This window comes from Procambarus clarkii, chromosome 44 (assembly GCF_040958095.1).
Source record: "Procambarus clarkii isolate CNS0578487 chromosome 44, FALCON_Pclarkii_2.0, whole genome shotgun sequence".
NCBI classification, from domain to species: domain Eukaryota; kingdom Metazoa; phylum Arthropoda; class Malacostraca; order Decapoda; family Cambaridae; genus Procambarus; species Procambarus clarkii.
Window position 1 is genome coordinate 4,348,100 of NC_091193.1, and position 21,796 is coordinate 4,369,895.

The 21,796-nt window shown below is 47.1% G+C and overlaps 1 protein-coding gene across 1 annotated transcript in view; it reads right to left on the bottom strand.

The window, feature by feature from the left end:
- Positions 1-21,796, bottom strand: part of LOC123745138 (uncharacterized) — a 108,715-nt gene that overhangs the window by 56,138 nt on the left and 30,781 nt on the right. The window contains exons 3-4 of the mRNA XM_069300380.1: positions 10,180-11,208; positions 9,633-9,767 (exon numbers count right to left, since the gene is read on the bottom strand). Coding sequence (XP_069156481.1) covers positions 9,633-9,767; positions 10,180-11,208 — 1,164 coding nt within the window. The remainder of the gene's footprint in view (positions 1-9,632; positions 9,768-10,179; positions 11,209-21,796) is intronic.

The following is a 21,796-nucleotide window of genomic DNA, read 5'->3' on the forward strand; positions in this document are numbered from 1 at the left end:
CTGGCAGGGTAGGTACTGGCAGGGTAGGTATTGGCAGGGTAGGTATTGGCAGGGTGGGTACTGGCAGGGTAGGTACTGGCATTGCAGATATTGCAGGGTAAGTACTGGCAGGGTGCGTACTGGCAGGGTAGGTACTGGCAGGGTAGATACTGGCAGGGTAGGAACTGGCAGGGTAGGAACTGGCAGGGTAGGAACTGGCAGGGTAGGTACTGGCAGGGTGGGTACTGGCAGGGTAGGTACTGGCAGGGTAGGAACTGGCAGGGTAGGAACTGGCAGGGTAGGTACTGGCAGGGTGGGTACTGGCAGGGTAGGTACTGGCAGGGTAGGTACTGGCAGGGTAGGTACTGGCAGGGTGGGTACTGGCAGGGTAGGTACTGGCAGGGCAAGTACTGGCAGGGTAGGAACTGGCAGGGTAGGAACTGGCAGGGTAGGAACTGGCAGGGTAGGTACTGGCAGGGTGGGTACTGGCAGTGTACGTACTGGCAGGGTAGAAACTGGCAGGGTAAGTACTGGCAGGGTGGGTACTGGCAGGGTGGGTACTGGCAGGGTAGGTACTGGCAGGGTAGGTACTGGCAGGGTAGGTACTGGCAGGGTGGGTACTGGCAGGGTAGGTATTGGCAGGGTAGGTACTGGCAGGGTGGGTACTGGCAGGGTAGGTACTGGCAGGGTGGGTACTGGCAGGGTAGGTATTGGCAGGGTAGGAACTGGCAGGGGGAGGAACTGGCAGGGTAGGTACTGGAAGGGTGGGTACTGGCAGGGTAGGTACTGGCAGGGTAGGTACTGGCAGGGCAGGTACTGCAGGGTAGGTACTGGCAGGGTGGGTACTGGCAGGGTGGGTACTGGCAGGGTAGGTAATGGCAGGGTAGGTATTGGCAGGGTAGGTACTGGTAGGGCAGGTACTGCAGGGTAGGTAATGGCAGGGTGGGTACTGGTAGGGTAGGTACTGCAGGGTAGGTACTGGCAGGGTAGGTATTGGCAGGGTGGGTACTGGCAGGGTAGGTATTGGCAGAGTAGGTACTGGCAGGGCAGGTACTGCAGGGTAGGTACTGGCAGGGTGGGTATTGGCAGGGTAGGTACTGCAGGGTAGGTACTGGCAGGGTAGGTATTGGCAGGGTGGGTACTGGCAGGGTAGGTATTGGCCGGGTAGGTATTGGCAGGGTAGGTTCTAGCATGGTAGGAACTGGCAGGGTAGATACAGGCAGGCTAGGTACAGGCAGGCTAGGTACAGGCAGGTTAGGTACAGGAAAGGTCGGTAAGGCAGGGTATGTACAGGCTGGCTAGGTACAGGCAGCTTTGGTACAGGCAGGTTAGGTATAGGCAGGCAAGGTACAGGCAGGATAGGTACAGGCAGGGTAGGTACAGGCAGGGTAGGTACAGACAGGCTAGGTACAGGCAGGTTAGGTACAGACAGGCTAGGTACAGGCAGTGTATGTACAGGCAAAGTATGTACAGGCATGGTATGTACAGGCTGGCTAGGTACAGGCAGGTTTCGTTCAGGCAGGTTAGGTATAGGCAGGCTAGGTACAGGCAGGGTAGGTAAGGCAGGTTAGGTACAGGCAGGGTAGGTACAGGCTGGCTACGTACAGGCAGGCTAGGTACAGGCAGGTTAGGTACAGGAAAGGTAGGTAAGGCAGGGTATGTACAGGCTGGCTAGGTACAGGCAGCATTGGTACAGGCAGGTTAGTACAGGCAGGCTAGGTAAAGACAGGCTAGGTACAGGCAGGTTAGGTACAGGCAGGCTAGGTACAGGCAGGATATGTACAGGCAAAGTATGTACAGGCAGTGTATGTACAGGCTGGCTAGGTACAGGCTCCTTTGGTACAGGCAGGTTAGGTATAGGCAGGCTAGGTACAGGCAGGTTAGGTACAGGCAGGGTAGGTACAGGCAGGTTAGGTACAGGCAGGCTAGGTACAGACAGGCCAGGTACAGGCGGGTTAGGTACAGGCAGGTTAGGTACAGGCAGGCTAGGAACAGGCAGGCTAGGTACAGGTAGGCTAGGTACAGGCTGGTTAAGTACAGGCAGGCTAGGTACAGGCTGGTTAGGTACAGGCTGGCTAGGTACAGGCTAGCTAGGTACAGGCAGGCTAGGTACAGGCTGGCTAGGTACAGGCAGGTTAGGTACAGGCAGGCTTGGTACAGGTAGGCTAGGTACAGGCTGGTTAGGAACAGGCAGGCTAGGTACAGACAGCCTAGGTACAGGCTGGTTAGGTACAGGCAGGCTAGGTACAGACAGGCTAGGTACAGACTGGCTAGGTACAGGCGGGGTAGGTACAGGAAGGTTAAGTACAGGCAGGCTAGGTACAGGCAGGGTAGGTACAGGCAGGGTAGGTACAGGCAGGGTAGGTAAAGGCAGGCTAGGTACAGGTTGGCTAGATACAGGCAGGCTAGGTACTGGCAGGTTAGGTACAGGCAGGTTAGGTACAGGCAGGTTAGGTACATGCTGGCTAGGTACAGGCAGGATAGGTACAGGCAGGTTAAGTACAGGCAGGCTAGGTACAGGCAGGTTAAGTACAGGCAGGCTAGGTACCGGCAGGTTAGGTACAGACAGGCTAGGTACAGGCAGGTTAGGTACAGGCAGGCTAGGTACAGGCAGGCTACGTACAGGCAGGTTAAGTACAGGCAGGTTAAGTACAGGCAGGCTAGGTACAGGCAGGTTAGGTACAGGCAGGTTAGGTACTGGCAGGTTAAGTTCAGGCTGGTTAGGTACAGGCAGGCTAGGTACAGGCTAACTAGGTACAGGCAGGCTAGGTACAGGCAGGTTAGATACACACAGGCTAGGTACAACCAGGTTAGGTTCAGGCAGGCTAGGTACAGGCAGGCTAGGTACAGACATACTAGGTACAGGCAGGCTAGGTACAGGTAGGCTAGGTACAGACAGGCTAGGTACAGGCAGGGTAGGTTCAGGCAGGTTAGGTACAGACAGGCTAGGTACAGGCAGGTTAGGTACAGGCAGGGTAGGTACAGGCAGGCGAGGTACAGGCAGGTTAGGTACAGGCAGGTTTGGTACAGGCAGGCTAGGTACAGGCAGGTTAGGTACAGACAGACTAGGTACAGTCAGGTTAGGTACAGACAGGCCAGGTACAGGCAGGTTAGGTACAGGCAGGCTAGGTACAGGCTGGTTAGGTACAGACAGGCTAGGTACAGGCAGGTTAGGTACAGGCAGGTTAGGTACAGGCCGGCTGTGTACAGGCAGGCTAGGTACAGGCAGGCTAGGTACAGGTAGGGTAGGTACAGGCAGGCTAGGTACAGACAGGCCAGGTACAGGCGGGTCAGGTACAGGCAGGTTAGGTACCTGGCAGGCTAGGAACAGGCAGGCTAGGTACAGGTAGGCTAGGTACAGGCTAGTTAAGTACAGGCAGGCTAGGTTCAGGCTGGTTAGGTACAGGCTGGCTAGGTACAGGCTAGCTAGGTACAGACAGGCTAGGTACAGGCTGGCTAGGTACAGGCAGGTTAGGTACAGGCAGGCTTGGTACAGGTAGGCTAGGTACAGGCTGGTTAGGTACAGGCAGGCTAGGTACAGACAGCCTAGGTACAGGCTGGTTAGGTACAGGCAGGCTAGGCACAGACAGGCTAGGTACAGGCTGGCTAGGTACAGGCGGGGTAGGTACAGGAAGGTTAAGTACAGGCAGGCTAGGTACAGGCAGGGTAGGTACAGGCAGGGTAGGTACAGGCAGGGTAGGTAAAGGCAGGCTAGGTACAGGTTGGCTAGGTACAGGCAGGCTAGGTACTGCTGGCAGGTTAGGTACAGGCAGGTTAGGTACAGGCAGGTTAGGTACATGCTGGCTAGGTACAGGCAGGATAGGTACAGGCAGGTTAAGTACAGGCAGGCTAGGTACAGGCAGGTTAAGTACAGGCAGGCTAGGTACCGGCAGGTTAGGTACAGACAGGCTAGGTAAAGGCAGGCTAGGTACAGGCAGGCTAGGTACAGGCAGGCTACGTACAGGCAGGTTAAGTACAGGCAGGTTAAGTACAGGCAGGCTAGGTACAGGCAGGTTAGGTACAGGCAGGTTAGGTACTGGCAGGTTAAGTACAGGCTGGTTAGGTACAGGCAGGCTAGGTACAGGCTGGCTAGGTACAGGCAGGCTAGGTACAGGCAGGCTAGGTACAGGCTGGTTAGATACAGACAGGCTAGGTACAACCAGGTTAGGTTCAGGCAGGCTAGGTACAGGCAGGCTAGGTACAGGCAGGCTAGGTACAGGCAGGCTAGGTACAGGTAGGCTAGGTACAGACAGGCTAGGTACAGGCAGGGTAGGTTCAGGCAGGTTAGGTACAGACAGGCTAGGTACAGGCAGGTTAGGTACAGGCAGGGTAGGTACAGGCAGGGTAGGTACAGGCAGGTTAGGTACAGGCAGGGTAGGTACAGGCAGGCTAGGTACAGGCAGGTTAGGTACAGACAGACTAGGTACAGGCAGGTTAGGTACAGACAGGCCAGGTACAGGCAAGTTAGGTACAGGCAGGCTAGGTACAGGCTGGTTAGGTACAGACAGGCTAGGTACAGGCAGGTTAGGTACAGGCAGGTTAGGTACAGGCCGGCTGTGTACAGGCAGGCTAGGTACAGGCAGGCTAGGTACAGGTAGGGTAGGTACAGGCAGGCTAGGTACAGGCATTATAGGTACAGACAGGCTAGGTACAGGCAGGCTAGGTACAGGCAGACTAGGTACAGGCAGGATAGGTACAGACAGGCTAGGTACAGACAGGATAGGTACAGGCAGGTTAGGTACAGGCAGGTTAGGTACTGGCCGGCTATGTACAGGCAGGCTAGGTACAGGCAGGCTAGGTACAGGTAGGGTAGGTACAGGCTGGTTAGGTACAGGCAGGCTAGGTACAGGCAGGCTAGGTACAGGCAGGCTAGGTACAAGCAGGATAGGTACAGGCAGGTTAGGTACAGGCAGGCTAGTTACAGGCAGGTTAGGTACAGGCCGACTATGTACAGGCAGGCTAGGTACAGGCAGGCTAGGTACAGGCAGGCTAGGTACAGGCAGGCTAGGTACAGGCATGCTAGGTACAGGCAGGCTAGGTACAAGCAGGCTAGTTACAGGCAGGCTAGTTACAGGCAGGCTAGGTACAGGCAGGCTAGGTACAGGCAGGCTAGGTACAGGCAGGCTAGGTACAAGCAGGATAGGTACAGGCAGGCTAGGTACAGGCAGGCTAGTTACAGGCAGGTTTGGTACAGGCCGACTATGTACAGGCAGGCTAGGTACAGGCAGGCTAGGTACGGGCAGGTTAGGTACAGGCAGGCTAGGTACAGGCAGGCTAGGTACAGGCAGGCTAGGTACAGGTAGGGTAGGTACAGGCAGGTTAGGTACAGGCTAGCTAGGTACAGGCAGGCTATGTACAGGCAGGCTAGGTACAGGCCGGCTATATATAGGCAGGTTAGGTACTGGCAGGCTAGGTACAGGCAGGCTAGGTACAGGCAGGCTAGGTACAGGCAGGCTAGGTACAGGCAGGCTAGGTACAGGCATGCTAGGTACAGGCAGGCTAGGTACAAGCAGGCTAGTTACAGGCAGGCTAGTTACAGGCAGGCTAGGTACAGGCAGGCTAGGTACAGGCAGGCTAGGTACAGGCAGGCTAGGTACAAGCAGGATAGGTACAGGCAGGCTAGGTACAGGCAGGCTAGTTACAGGCAGGTTAGGTACAGGCCGACTATGTACAGGCAGGCTAGGTACAGGCAGGCTAGGTACGGGCAGGCTAGGTACAGGCAGGCTAGGTACAGGCAGGCTAGGTACAGGCAGGCTAGGTACAGGCAGGCTAGGTACAGGTAGGGTAGGTACAGGCAGGTTAGGTACAGGCTAGCTAGGTACAGGCAGGCTATGTACAGGCAGGCTAGGTACAGGCCGGCTATATATAGGCAGGTTAGGTACTGGCAGGCTAGGTACAGGCAGGCTAGGTACAGGCAGGCTAGGTACAGGCAGGCTAGGTACAGGCAGGCTAGGTACAGGCAGGCTAGGTTTATTTCCAAAGTCAACTGTCTCCTAACACTGAGTGGTATAAAGGATCAAGATGGTTGAGTGGTGGTAATACGAGGAAGATGTCCACTAACTACACTCTCTTAACATTATATTTGTAAAAAATGACGTCTATCCCCGGATGGTTTAGAGTTGGAAATACACGTTAACACGTTAATACCACTACGAGTGAAATTCCTTTGGTTGTGATATGATTAAGTACATGTACTTAAATTCAGCTCTAGATGTTATAAATAGGATAAATTTGGTTAAATTTGACTGAATTTAGATGGGAATAGGTTAATCTTTGTTATATTAGGGAAATTTTGCACAGCCTAGATCATTATCTTATGGTCTACAGCCTGGAGATAATCTCATGGTCTACAGCCTGGAAGTTATCTCATGGTCTACAGCCTGGAAGTTATCTCATGGTTTACAGCCTGGAAGTTATCTCATGGTTTACAGCCTGGAAGTTATCTCATGGTTTACAGCCTGGAAGTTATCTCATGGTTTACAGCCTGGAAGTTATCTCATGGTCTACAGCCTGGAAGTTATCTCATGGTTTACAGCCTGGAAGTTATCTCATGGTTTACAGCCTGGAAGTTATCTCATGGTTTACAGCCTGGAGATTATCTCATGGTTTACAGCCTGGAGATTATCTCATGGTTTACAGCCTGGAGGTTATCTCATGGTCTACAGCCTGGAGGTTATCTCATGGTTTACAGCCTGGAGATTATCTCATGGTCTACAGCCTGGAGGTTATCTCATGGTCTACAGCCTGGAGGTTATCTCATGGTCTACAGCCTGGAGATTATCTCATGGTTTACAGCCTGGAGATTATCTCATGGTCTACAGCCTGGAGGTTATCTCATGGTCTACAGCCTGGAGGTTATCTCATGGTTTACAGCCTGGAGATTATCTCATGGTCTACAGCCTGGAGGTTATCTCATGGTTTACAGCCTGGAAGTTATCTCATGGTTTACAGCCTGGAAGTTATCTCATGGTCTACAGCCTGGAAGTTATCTCATGGTTTACAGCCTGGAAGTTATCTCATGGTTTACAGCCTGGAAGTTATCTCATGGTTTACAGCCTGGAGATTATCTCATGGTTTACAGCCTGGAGATTATCTCATGGTTTACAGCCTGGAGGTTATCTCATGGTCTACAGCCTGGAGGTTATCTCATGGTTTACAGCCTGGAGATTATCTCATGGTCTACAGCCTGGAGGTTATCTCATGGTCTACAGCCTGGAGGTTATCTCATGGTCTACAGCCTGGAGATTATCTCATGGTTTACAGCCTGGAGATTATCTCATGGTCTACAGCCTGGAGGTTATCTCATGGTCTACAGCCTGGAGGTTATCTCATGGTTTACAGCCTGGAGATTATCTCATGGTCTACAGCCTGGAGGTTATCTCATGGTTTACAGCCTGGAGATTATCTCATGGTTTACAGCCTGGAGATTATCTCATGGTTTACAGCCTGGAGGTTATCTCATGGTATACAGCCTGGAGGTTATCTCATGGTCTACAGCCTGGAGGTTATCTCATGGTTTACAGCCTGGAGATTATCTCATGGTCTACAGCCTGGAGGTTATCTCATGGTCTACAGCCTGGAGGTTATCTCATGGTCTACAGCCTGGAGATTATCTCATGGTTTACAGCCTGGAGATTATCTCATGGTCTACAGCCTGGAGGTTATCTCATGGTCTACAGCCTGGAGGTTATCTCATGGTTTACAGCCTGGAGATTATCTCATGGTTTACAGCCTGGAGGTTATCTCATGGTTTACAGCCTGGAGATTATCTCATGGTCTACAGCCTGGAGGTTATCTCATGGTCTACAGCCTGGAGGTTATCTCATGGTTTACAGCCTGGAGGTTATCTCATGGTTTACAGCCTGGAGATTATCTCATGGTCTACAGCCTGGAGATTATCTCATGGTCTACAGCCTGGAGGTTATCTCATGGTCTACAGCCTGGAGGTTATCCCATGGTCTACAGCCTGGAGGTTATCTCATGGTCTACAGCCTGGAGGTTATCCCATGGTCTACAGCCTGGAGGTTATCTCATGGTCTACAGCCTGGAGGTTATCTCATGGTCTACAGCCTGGAGGTTATCTCATGGTCTACAGCCTGGAGGTTATCTCATGGTCTACAGCCTGGAGGTTATCTCATGGTCTACAGCCTGGAGGTTTGAACATAACAGTAAGAGGTGATCTCATTAGTGCAGTGTACTGGCCGGGAGAGTTTAATGAGTTAACACAGCTCGGTGTGCTTGTGTGTACTCACCTAGATGTACTCACCAAGTTGTGCTTGCAGGGGTTGAGCTCTGGCTCTTTGGTCCCGCCTCTCAACTGTCAATCAAGTGATGTACAGGTTCTTGAGCTTACTAGACTTTATCATACTCTATCATACATACTGCATGCTGTACACAATACACATATGTATGATGTTTATGCTGTACACAATACACCTGTATTGTGTTTATGTTGTACGCAGTTCACATATGTATGGTGTTTATGCTATAAACAATACACATATGTATGGTGTGTATGCTGTACATCATACACCTATATTTTAGCACCAAATCTTGCACTCATTCTTGCAATGGATGGGTTTAGCCAGGGTAGGAACTGGTAAACTTTTACAGCAGAAACTGCCAGCTAAATCTTGATATAGTCATACATCTGGCATGGGACATTGTTGAATGATTACTGTCAGGATATTTGGGATGGGACGGGGGAAGGAATGGTGCCCCATTACTTGGACGGTCGGGGATTGAACTTTGACCTGCATGAAGCGAGATCGGACCAGCCTCGCCTGAGTGTGAGTGTTTGGACGTACACACTCACACTCATGCCTGGCGTGAGTGTGAGTGCCTGGACGTACACACTCACTCTCATGCCTGGCGTGAGTGTGAGTGCCTGGATGTACACACTCACACCCATGCCTGGCGTGAGTGTGAGTGTTTGGACGTACACACTCACTCTCATGCCTCGCCTGAGTGTGAGTGCCTGGACGTACACACTCACACTCACGCCTGGCGTGAGTGTGAGTGCCTGGACGTACACACTCACACCCATGCCTGGCGTGAGTGTGAGTGCCTGGACGTACACACTCACACCCATGCCTGGCGTGAGTGTGAGTGCCTCGACGTACACACTCACTCTCATGCCTGGCGTGAGTGTGAGTGCCTGGACGTACACACTCACACCCATGCCTAGCGTGAGTGTGAGTGCCTGGACGTACACACTCACACTCATGCCTGGCGTGAGTGTGAGCACCTGGACGTACACACTCACACCCATGCCTGGCGTGAGTGTGAGTGTTTGGACGTACACACTCACACTCATGCCTGGCGTGAGTGCCTGGACGTACACACTCACACCCATGCCTGGCGTGAGTGTGAGTGCCTGGACGTACACACTCACACTCACGCCTGGCGTGAGTGTGAGTGCCTGGACGTACACACTCACACTCATGCCTGGCGTGAGTGTGAGTGCCTGGACGTACACACTCACACTCATGCCTGGCGTGAGTGTGAGTGCCTGGACGTACACACTCACACTCACGCCTGGCGTGAGTGTGAGTGCCTGGACGTACACAGGCTCAGCCTCTTATCAGCCAACAGCACATACATGTATCACACAGTTGATAGAGCTTGCCTTAAGAGCGGTGACAACCACTGACCTTAAAGTTGGTGTCCCCGAAGAGCCTGTAGACGACCCTGAAGCCCTGGGAGTGAGAGTCCTCGGTGCTCCAGCGGATGACGACTGAGTGGTCGTGTCGGTACGCCTCCTGCACCCTCACCTCACGCTCAAGCATCTTAACAACCACATAGCATCTTAACAACCACATAGCATCTTAACAACCACATAGCATCTTAACAACCACATAGCATCTTAACAACCACATAGCATCTTAACAAGCACATAACATCTTAACAAGCACATAGCATCTTAACAACCACATAGCATCTTAACAAGCACATAGTATCTTAACAAGCACATAGCATCTTAACAAGCACATAGTATCTTAACAATTAGAACAATAAGCGAGCCCAATCCTAGACAGCATACTGCACCCTGTTATGTTAACACAATGTTGGGCGTTTTAAATTTGATGTTAAAAAGTTTATGTTAACATTCGTATAGCCTCACACAGACTAATATGAACTAATGAACTATGATACTATGATAATAATATATATCATAATTTCCAGTGTTGAGGGACTCACGTGGTGGTGGTCGGGCCGTTGAGCTTGGGCACCACCGAGGAAGGTGTCTAGGGGCGGTGCTGGGCTGCTCCTGAGCACCAGGGGCGGTGCTGGGCTGCTCCTGAGCACCAGGGGCGGTGCTGGGCTGCTCCTGAGCACCAGGGGCGGTGCTGGGCTGCTCCTGAGCACCAGGGGCGGTGCTGGGCTGCTCCTGAGCACCAGGGGCGGTCTGAGTGTCGCTGAAGGCACAGGCTGAGAGGCAGGACGGTCTAGCCGCACCTGGGACCTGGCTGGGAGCAGCTCTGAGGGAACACTGAAGGTCCGAGGAGTCCTGGCCACACTGGGGTCCCCGCCATCTGTCCTGGCCACACTGGGGTCCCCGCCACCTGTCCTGGCCACACTGGGGTCCCCGCCACCTGTCCTGGCCACACTGGGGTCCCCGCCGCCTGTCCTGGCCACACTGGGGTCCCGGCCGCCTGTCCTGGCCACACTGGGGTCCCCGCCGCCTGTCCTGGCCACACTGGGGTCACCGCCGCCTGTCCTGGCCACACTGGGGTCCCCGCCGCCTGTCCTGGCCACACTGGGGTCCCCGCCACCTGTCCTGGCCACACTGGGGTCCCCGCCACCTGTCCTGGCCACACTGGGGTCCCCGCCGCCTGTCCTGGCCACACTGGGGTCCCCGCCACCTGTCCTGGCCACACTGGGGTCGCCGCCGCCTGTCCTGGCCACACTGGGGTCCCCGCCGCCTGTCCTGGCCACACTGGGGTCCCCGCCACCTGTCCTGGCCACACTGGGGTCCCCGCCGCCTGTCCTGGCCACACTGGGGTCCCCGCCACCTGTCCTGGCCACACTGGGGTCCCCGCTACCTGTCCTGGCCACACTGGGGTCCCCGCCGCCTGTCCTGGCCACACTGGGGTCCCCGCCACCTGTCCTGGCCACACTGGGGTCCCCGCCACCTGTCCTGGCCACACTGGGGTCCCCGCCGCCTGTCCTGGCCACACTGGGGTCCACACTTCCCATGCCCTCGTTATCAGGATGGATTAACGTTATCTGTTAGGAAGAGTTTAGATGGAAACTATGGAGAGTTGTTGCTGAAAACTTGTATCTTTTATGTCAAGCAATTAGACAAAATACTGGACGGAGCAGCACAGCTGGAGGAAAATAATGTAATCCATCAGACCCAATGACTTACATCCAGATGCTCCATAACAGGAGAACTGTGACTGTAGATCAACGGCCCCACAGTTAGCTTGATCACAACTCCTGCAGGACTGATGCACCCAACTCCAGGCATCACATGTCAGGTCAAGAGATGTTTGTTTGCACAAACACAGCCGTTCTCTCGCCCGTTTCATCCAAAACACATAAATCATGAAAACCCATTTTCAACGGATCTTTTCCAACGGGTATATATCTATATAAATAAAAATGTTAATGTTCGTTTGTTCAAAATCGCTAATCTCCAAAAGTTCTTCACCGATTACTTTGAAATTTTCACACAACCTTCCATTTGCATCCAAGCGGGTTATTATATACATACTGTATAGATGTCACGTCTGTGACGGATTTTTTTTTAACTGTGTTTTTCATGTGAGGCAAATCTTCGAAACCTCTTTACCAATTGCTTTGAAACTTTGACACAACGTTGCATTCGAATAGGTGCGTGTTTTTATATATCTACTATATACATGCCTCACCTGTGACAGACAGGAAAAAATATTTTGTTTAAAACAACGCCATCTGTTGGACATAAGAGCAACACATGCTGTAATCTACTAAAGTTCTTCATTGATTCCCAAGAAATTTGGACACAACGTTCCTTTCGAATACGTGCATGTTTTTATCTACATATTTTATAGATGCCATATAGATGCAATAGTGTCATCAGTGATAGAGACGAATATTGTGAATATACCTTTGCCAAGTTCTCCAGTAAATCCCTTAAATCCTCCCTGACTATCGGTGCCATCTATAGATTTCCTAATACCAACATAGCTTCATTCTCAGACAATGTAAGGAATCTTATCATAAATAACAATCTCAACAAAAATCACATCATTCTGGGAGGTGATTTCAATATTGACCTGGGTCTTCAAAACCACCCTCAAGTTGACTATTTCCGTAACAGCATGCACTCCTGTATGCTAATCCCCACAATCACCAAGCCCACCCGAGTCACTCAAACATCTGCCACTACCCTGGATCACCTATGGACTAATATAACAGCTCCCCTTACATCTGGGGTAATTTATGACAGAACAACTGACCACTATCCTACCTTCCTCATAGCAAACATGGACACAGCACCATCAGAAAGCAAGAAACTCTCATTCAGGCTACACAGTGAATCAGCTTTAGGCAATCTTTCTAATGCACTTCACAATATTAACTGAGAATCTGAATTTAATAATACACAGGATATAAACTCATTAACTAACCTCTTTCTCTCCAAAACTCTAAGCCTCTACAACACTCACTGTCCCCTCCTTACCAAACAAGTAACTGATAAAAGTAAAAATAACTCGTGGCTCACAAGTGGCATAATCAAATCAATCAACAAAAAAACACGAATATGAAAAGAAATTTAGGTTTGGCCTAGTTACAAAGGAAGTAGTTAAGAGGTACTCATCAGTGCTTACCAGTATCATAAGAAAAGCTAAACTTTCATATTATGAGACTAGATTCAAAGAAGCAAAAAGCAACATGAAAAGCACATGGAAAACCATCTCTAATATCCTAGGAACTAAACAACACTCCCGCAACCAGATAACACTCTCTAAGGATGGCCTTACACCGTCAACTGATTTAGAAATGGCGAATGAATTTAATAGCTTCTTTTCATCGATTGGTGCTAACCTTGCAAGCAAAATCCCACAGACTCAGACACATATCAACACATATCTCTCAGGCAGCTATCCAAACTCTCTTCTCCTCTCACCAGTCAGCCCGACAGATGTTGTGTCCATCATACACTCACTAAAAACCAAAGCTGGGAACATCAGTGAAATACCATCCATTATATACAAGAGAGCCTCCCACGCCCTTGTCCCACCTATAGCTCTGCTGTTCAACAAATCCCTTGAGTGTCATACCTTCCCTGATATCCTTAAAAAAGCAAGAGTAACACCAGTTCATAAAGGAGGTAATCCGGCAAACATAAACAATTATAGACCAATATCAAACCTAACCATACTATCAAAAATATTTTTAAAAATTATCTACAAACAGCTTTACTCCAACCTCGTAAAATTTGACATTCTTAGCCCCTGTCAGTTTGGCTTCCGCTCCCAAAAGAGTACCAACGATGCAATTATTAGTCTCCTTGATATAATTTACTCAGCCCTTGACGAAAATGAGTTTCCGATTGGACTCTTCATTGACCTGAGAAAGGCCTTTGATACTGTAAATCACGATTACCTCTTATGTAAACTCATTCATTATGGAATTCGAGGCCATACACTGGACTATATCCAATCCTATCTTAGTGATAGACACCAATGTGTAACCAATGATATAACCTCACCCACTCTAACAATAACCGTTGGAGTGCCACAGGGCAGCATTTTGGGACCTCTCATATTTCTTATTTACATCAATGATCTGCCTAACGTCTCTAACATTCTGAAACCTATTTTGTTTGCTGATGATACTACCCTCATCTACTCTAACCCCAACCCACATACACTAAATAATGTTGTTAATAATGAACTAAAAAAAGTCCACTTATGGATGTCAACCAACAAACTAACACTTAACACAGAAAAGATCTACTACATCTTATTTGGAAGCAAATCTACTAATGCAATTCAGCTTCAGATAGACAATGTAAATATTAGCAATAAAAATGATGGAAAGTTTCTTGGCATATTCCTAGACAAGAGACTCAACTTCAGTACCCACATACAACACATAACTAAGAAAGTCTCTAAAACAGTTGGTATACTCTCCAAAATCAGATATTATGTATCTAACTCTGCTCTCATCTCTCTATATTATGCACTAATCTATCCCTATCTTAATTATGGTATCTGTGCATGGGGTTCAACCACTGCAAACCATCTCAAGTCCATCATCACCCAGCAAAAATCTGCTATCAGAATAATAACAAATTCTTCTTTCAGACAACACTCAGCCCCCTTGTTTAACTCCCTAAACATGCTAAACATAATCTCACTCCACAAATTCTCTTGTGTCAACTACATTTACAAAACCCTGTTCTTAAATGAAAATCCTGCTCTGAAACTCTCCCTGGACAGATGTAATAGAACCCATTATCACCACACCAGAAATAAATATCTCTTTGATATCCCCAGAGTCAAACTTAATTTGTGTTAACACTCTATGCAAATAAAGGGACCCAGTCTATGGAACTCACTCCCTATTGAATTGAAAAGCTGTCCAACTTTTGCATCATTCAAAAACAATACTAAAAAGTACCTAATTTCATCTTCATAGTTTTTTACCTTTTGCTTTAAAACTGCACTGTATCTATTGCTACCCAATCTCCCAATCTTTATGTACCCAATCTGAACATCTTTATCATTGTGATCATTGCTGTCTTATATGTGCTGTCAATCTGCTGTATGGTGTCTATTAATGTTGTTTAAATTACCAATCAAGCTGTCAATATAATCAATCAGAGCTTTAATATACCAATGTGCTTTAATATACTTACTAATCTCTCTCATCTCATTTTTTTTCTTGCAATGTATTTGTTATCATGTTATTAATTCTGATAGAATTAACCTACTTAAAATTATCTGTTAGATTAAGGACCTGCCCGAAACGCTGCGCGTACTAGTGGCTTTACAAGAGTGCAATTACTGTACTATGCTATGTATAAATAAATAAATAAATAAATTAATAAATTAATAAAATAAATGCCACACGTGTGACAGTTAATTTTTTTTTTAAACAGCGTCATCTGTTGCACATAAACGCAACACACTATAATAAATAAGTTACGATTCCATTTCAATGTTTCCGATTGCATTGATCAATTGAATTATCATAGATTTCAATTTATTTTCATTTCTATTTAATTATTTTGTGTGACATTGCGTTACAATTGAGCTCTGTTGATTACCATACCATTCATCTCGTGAGTATAATTTTTTTTGTAATTTTAATTTTTTTTTATATCGTTTTTTAACTCTTTTTCTTATATATCAGTGATTGGAACATCAGATCATTTAGGAATGCATTGGACGAGAGAGAGGGGTAATGGTGGGGAGGACTGGGGAGACAGGGGAAGGTTACTGTGGCTCAGCAGCGCATATGCGTTGCTGAGCCACAGTAACCTTCATATATACCTATTGGAAACATTTTTCATATAAACCAATTGGAAACAATATTTTGAAAATAAAGAAAATCACTCGGCCTATCGAGTGATTGCATAGTAGGCCGAGAAGTGCGTTCTGGCTACCAGGTACGACATTATATATATATATATGTCGTACCTAGTAGCCAGAACGCACTTCTCAGCCTACTATGCAAGGCCCGATTTGCCTAATAAGCCAAGTTTTCATGAATTAATTGTTTTCGACTACCTAACCTACCTAACCTAACCTAACCTTACCTTTTCGGCTACCTAACCTAACCTAACCTATAAAGATAGGTTAGGTTAGGTTAGGTAGGGTTGGTTAGGTTCGGTCATATATCTACGTTATTTTTAACTCCAATAAAAAAAAATGACCTCATACATAATGAAATGGGTAGCTTTATCATTTCATAAGAAAAAAATTAGAGAAAATATATTAATTCAGGAAAACTTGGCTTATTAGGCAAATCGGGCTTTGCATAATAGGCTGAGAAGTGCGTTCTGGCTACTAGGTACGACATATATATATATATATATATATATATATATATATATATATATATATATATATATATATATATATATATATATATATATATATATATATATATATATATATATATATATATATATATATGCAATTGACGATCAAAAAACACTGATCATTTTATGCGGAAAATCCACAGAGAAATATGAAATGAGGTGAACGTTTCGGCTTTGTTAAAGCCTTTGTCAACACCAGACTGACTAAGGAGAAGGGAGAAGGGGGAGGATATATAGGCCGACACCTGACCAACCCATCCCTAGGGTTGGTCAGGTGTAATTCCGGATTTCGTGGAACGGAATTTGATTGAGTCTGCTCTAATCAGTCAGTGTCCAAATCTTCTTAATGTTAGTACTGGAATGTACAAACTTGATCCATTTTTAAGTTATAATATTGCACAACAGTTTAAGAAACAACTCTGATAGAGAGGCTTACAATGTCTCATTATAATTGTATATTCATATATTGTGTGTTCATGAGGCTTTTCTTTAATCTTTCATCCTTATTCTCTGACCGCTTAATCCTCTTTGACCATTTTAAGCTAAGCTATACCTGATTTTGGTTAATTACACCTGACCAACCCTAGGGATGGGTTGGTCAGGTGTCGGCCTATATATCCTCCCCCTTCTCCCTTCTCCTTAGTCAGTCTGGTGTTGACAAAGGCTTTAACAAAGCCGAAACGTTCACCTCATTTCATATTTCTCTGTGGATTTTCCGCATATATATATATATATATATATATATATATATATATATATATATATATATATATATTATTATTAAATATGACCGAAAAAGTAAGATTAATAATTCTAACACGAATTTTCTCAATCTTTGGTACATTTCTTTTCACTGCTGGTGGTAATTCAAAAATCAATTCTCCAAAATTCATTTTTATTTCTAGTCTGACGCGAAACTTGAGCGCGTTTCGTAAAACTTATTTCATTTTCAAAGACTTTAGTTACACATACACAACTGAATAGAACTTACACATCTCCGATTTGTTTATATCTACATTTGAGTGAGGTGGATGGGGTGAGGTGGTATTTAATAGGGTATTACTTTCATCAACACAAGACAGAACACGAAACAATGGGTATTGAATAGAAGTGATTGTAGAAAGCCTATTGGTCCATATTTCTTGATGCTTCTCTATTGGAGCGGAGTCTTGAGGTGGGTAGAATATAGTTGTGCATTAATTGGCTGTTGATTGCTGGTGTTGACTTTTTAATGTGTAGTGCCTCGCAAACGTCAAGCCGTCTGCTATCGCTGTATCTATCGATGATTTCTGTGTTGTTTACTAGGATTTCTCTGGCGATGGTTTGGTTGTGGGAAGAGATTATATGTTCCTTAATGGAGCCCTGTTGCTTATGCATAAGCAACACGAAAATTCGTGTTAGAATTATTAATCTTACTTTTTCGGTCATATTTAATAATATATGTCTACAGGAAAGACTGCTACCAAAATATACTAATATATATATATATATATATATATATATATATATATATATATATATATATATATATATATATATATATATATATACTCTGTATATATATATATATATATACACACTGTCGCTCCCACCGACAGTGTGCTGCTAGGGGCACCTCTGGGCTCGAGCGCCATTGAGGTAGTCCTCGAAGAAAAGCTGAACGACCTGAGGAGGATGGAGGGAAGAATAGGGGCTTTGGACGCCCACGATGCTTTGTACCTTCTCACAAGGTGCCTGGCTTTGCCCAGACTGACCTATTTCCTAAGGTGTGCTCCCTCCTTCGACAGCCCAAAATTAACAGAATAAGACACACTCCTAAGGTCAATAACCGTGAAAGTGTTAAACCTCTCCCTGCAAGATGACCAATGGGACCAAGCAACGCTCCCAGTTAGACTCGGGGGGGATAGGTATTCGCAAGGCGACCCAGTTAGCATTGCCGGCATTCTTATCCTCAACCAGTGCAACAGGTGAATTAGTTAAGGAAATACTACCGGAACACCTAAGAGACTTCATTGGGATTCATGATCCCAAATTCGCGGAAGGAGCCGGTCAGTGGGACACTCTCGTCAACTCTCATCCTCGACCGACTTTTCCAAATGACTGCAAACAGTCCAAATGGGATAGCCCCATAGTGGAGAACATCGCCACATCATTGCTGGAGGCAGCTTCCAGGAAGGACAAAGCGCGTCTTCTAGCTGTGCAAGCTCCCCATGCCGGGGACTTCCTGTTGGCAGTCCTTAATTCCGCCTTGGGCACCCGCCTAGACCATCGGACCATAAGTATTGGTGTTGCTCTGCGCCTTGCCGCCCCTATCTCCACCGAGCACCGGTGTATTTGCGGCCATGCACGGGCAGACCAATACGGCAGCCATGGTCTCATCTGTCGTAAGACACAGGGAAAGATTGCCAGACATGAAGCAGTCAATGACATCATCAAGAGAAGTTTGGCTTCAGCTGGGTGCCCAGCACAAAGGGAACCTCAGTTGTGCAGGCCTGACAACAGCCAAAAACGCCCAGATGGAGTCACCCTGCAGCCGTGGAGGGAAGGTAAACAGGTCGTGTGGGACTACACGTGTGCATCCACATTGGCTGATACCTATCTACCTTACAGCACAGCTGAGGGAGGCGGGGCGGCCACCTTCAGGGAGACCCAGAAAACTAACAAGTACAGGGACCTAGAACGTTGTTACAAGTTCGTGCCAATAGGCTCTGAGACTCTGGGCGCCTGGGGTAAATGTGCACTCAAGTTCCTGAAGGAGCTGGGCGAGGAACTCATTGGGAAGACTAGAGACCCAAGAGCGGCCAGTTTTATGTTCCAGCGCCTCAGTGTCGCTGTTCAGAGGGGAAATGCGTGTTGTATCTTGGGTACGCACCCGACCCCCGAGGAACTGGACGAGGTCTTCGAACACTGATTGTTATATTGTTATATAAGTGTGTGTTTTCTGTAAACTGTAGCATTGCAATAAAATCAAATAAAAACAAAAAAAAAATAATAGGGGTGGTAGGAGAGGAAAAGATTAAAGTATTCAGTGAGAATCCACAAGGTCTTCTCTGAACACTATTTATTTTCTTCTTCGAGGATGTGGGTCCCTTTAATTAAACCAGTGGTGGTACCCCTATATATATATATATATATATATATATGGGTGTACTCACCTAGTTGTGTTTGCAGGGGTTGAGCTCTGGCTCTTTGGTCCTGCCTCTCAACCGTCAATCAACAGGTGTACAGATTCCTGAGCCTATTGGGCTCTGTCATATCTACACTTGAAACTGTGTATGGAGTCAGCCTCCACCACATCTCTTCCTAATGCATCCCATTTGTCAACCACTCTGACACTAAAAAAGTTCTTTCTAATATATCTGTGGCTCATTTGGGCACTCAGTTTCCACCTGTGTCCCCTTGTGCGTGTTCCCCCTTGTGTTAAATAGACTGTCTTTATCTACCCTATCAATTCCCTTCAGAATCTTGAATGTGGTGATCATGTCCCCCCTAACTCTTCTGTCTTCCAGCGAAGTGAGGTTTAATTCCCGTAGTCTCTCCTCGTAGCTCATACCTCTCAGCTTGGGTACTAGTCTGGTGGCAAACCTTTGAACCTTTTCCAGTTTAGTCTTATCCTTGACTAGATATGGACTCCATGCTGGGGCTGCATACTCCAGGATTGGCCTGACATATGTGGTATACAAAGTTCTGAATGATTCTTTACACAAGTTTCTGAATGCCGTTCGTATGTTGGCCAGCCTGGCATATGCCGCTGATGTTATTCGCTTGATATGTGCTGCAGGAGACAGGTCTGGCGTGATATCAACCCCCAAGTCTTTTTCCTTCTCTGACTCCTGAAGAATTTACTCTCCCAGATGATACCTTGTATCTGGCCTCCTGCTCCCTACACCTATCTTCATTACATTACATTTGGTTGGGTTAAACTCTAACAACCATTTGTTCGACCATTCCTTCACCTTGTCTAGGTCTTCTTGAAGCCTCAAACAGTCCTCTTCTGTTTTAATCCTTCTCATAATTATAGCATCGTCTGCAAACATTGAGAGAAATGAATCGATACCCTCCGGGAGATCATTTACATATATCAGAAACAAGATAGGACCGAGTACAGAGCCCTGTGGGACTCCACTGGTGACTTCACGCCAATCGGAGGTCTCACCCCTCACCGTAACTCTTTGCTTCCTATTGCTTAGATACTCCCTTATCCACTGGAGCACCTTACCAGCTACACCTGCCTGTCTCTCCAGGTTATGTACCAGCCTCTTATGCGGTACTGTGTCAAAGGCTTTCCGACAATCCAAGAAAATGCAGTCCACCCAGCCCTCTCTTTCTTGCTTAATCTTTGTCACCTGATCGTAGAATTCTATCAAGCCTGTAAAGCAAGATTTACCCTCCCTGAACCCATGTTGGCGATTTGTCACGAAGTCCCTTCTCTCCAGATGTGTTACCAGTTTTTTTCTCACGATCTTCTCCATCACCTTGCATGGTATACAAGTCAAGGACACTGGCCTGTAGTTCAGTGCCTCTTGCCTGTCGCCCTTTTTGTATATTGGGACCACATTCACCGTCTTCCATATTTCTGGTAGGTCTCCCGTCTCCAGTGACTTACTATACACTATGGAGAGTGGCAAGCAAAGGGCCTCTGCACACTCTTTCAGTATCCATGGTGAGATCCCATCTGGACCAACTGCCATTCTAACATCCAGATCCAGCAGGTATCTTGACCTCCTCTCTCGTAATTTCGAACTCTTCCAAGGCCGCCTGGTTTACCTCCGTTTCTCCTAGCACAGTGACCTCACCTTGTTCTATTGTGAAGACCTCCTGGAACCTCTTGTTGAGTTCTTCACACACCTCTCTGTCATTCTCTGTATACCTGTCCTCGCCTGTTCGAAGTTTCAATACCTGTTCTTTCACTGTTGTTTTCCTTCTGATGTGACTGTGGAGTAGCTTTGGTTCGGTCTTGGCTTTGTTTGCTATATTATTTTCAAAACTTTTCTCTGCTTCTCTTCTCACCCTGACGTACTCATTCCTGGTTCTCTGGTATCTCTCTCTGCTTTTTGGTGTTCTGTTATTCCGGAAGTTCCTCCACGCCCTTTTGTTCAGTTTCTTCGCTTCCATACATGCCCTATTATACCATGGATTCTTCTGTTGCTTCTCGGATTTTTCCCTTTGGGCCGGGATGAACCTGTTTACTGCCTCCTGACACTTTTGGGTAACATAGTCCATCATACCCTGTACAGACTTATCTCTGAGGTCTGTGTCCCAAGGTATTTCACTTAGGAAACTTCTCATCTGTTCATAATTTCCCTTTCGGTATGCCAGTCTTTTGATTCCTAGTTCTTTTTTGGGGGAGATAAGTCCTAGCTCTACCAGGTACTCAAAGTTCAATACACTGTGGTCACTCATTCCCAGGGGCACTTCCATCTTAACTTCTCTTATATCCCACTCATTTAAGGTAAATATCAAATCAAGCATTGCTGGTTCATCTTCTCCTCTCATTCTTGTTGGTTCCTTGATGTGCTGGCTTAGAAAGTTTCTTGTTGCCACGTCCAGCAGCTTAGCTCTCCATGTTTCTGGTCCTCCATGCGGGTCTCTGTTCTTCCAATCTATCTTTCCATGGTTGAAGTCTCCCATAATTAGTAGTCCAGATCCATTCCTGCTAGCAACAGAAGCTGCTCTTTCTATTATGTTAATGGTGGCCATGTTGTTTCTATCATATTCCTGTCTAGGTCTTCTGTCATTTGGTGGTGGATTATATATGACTACGACTATAATTTT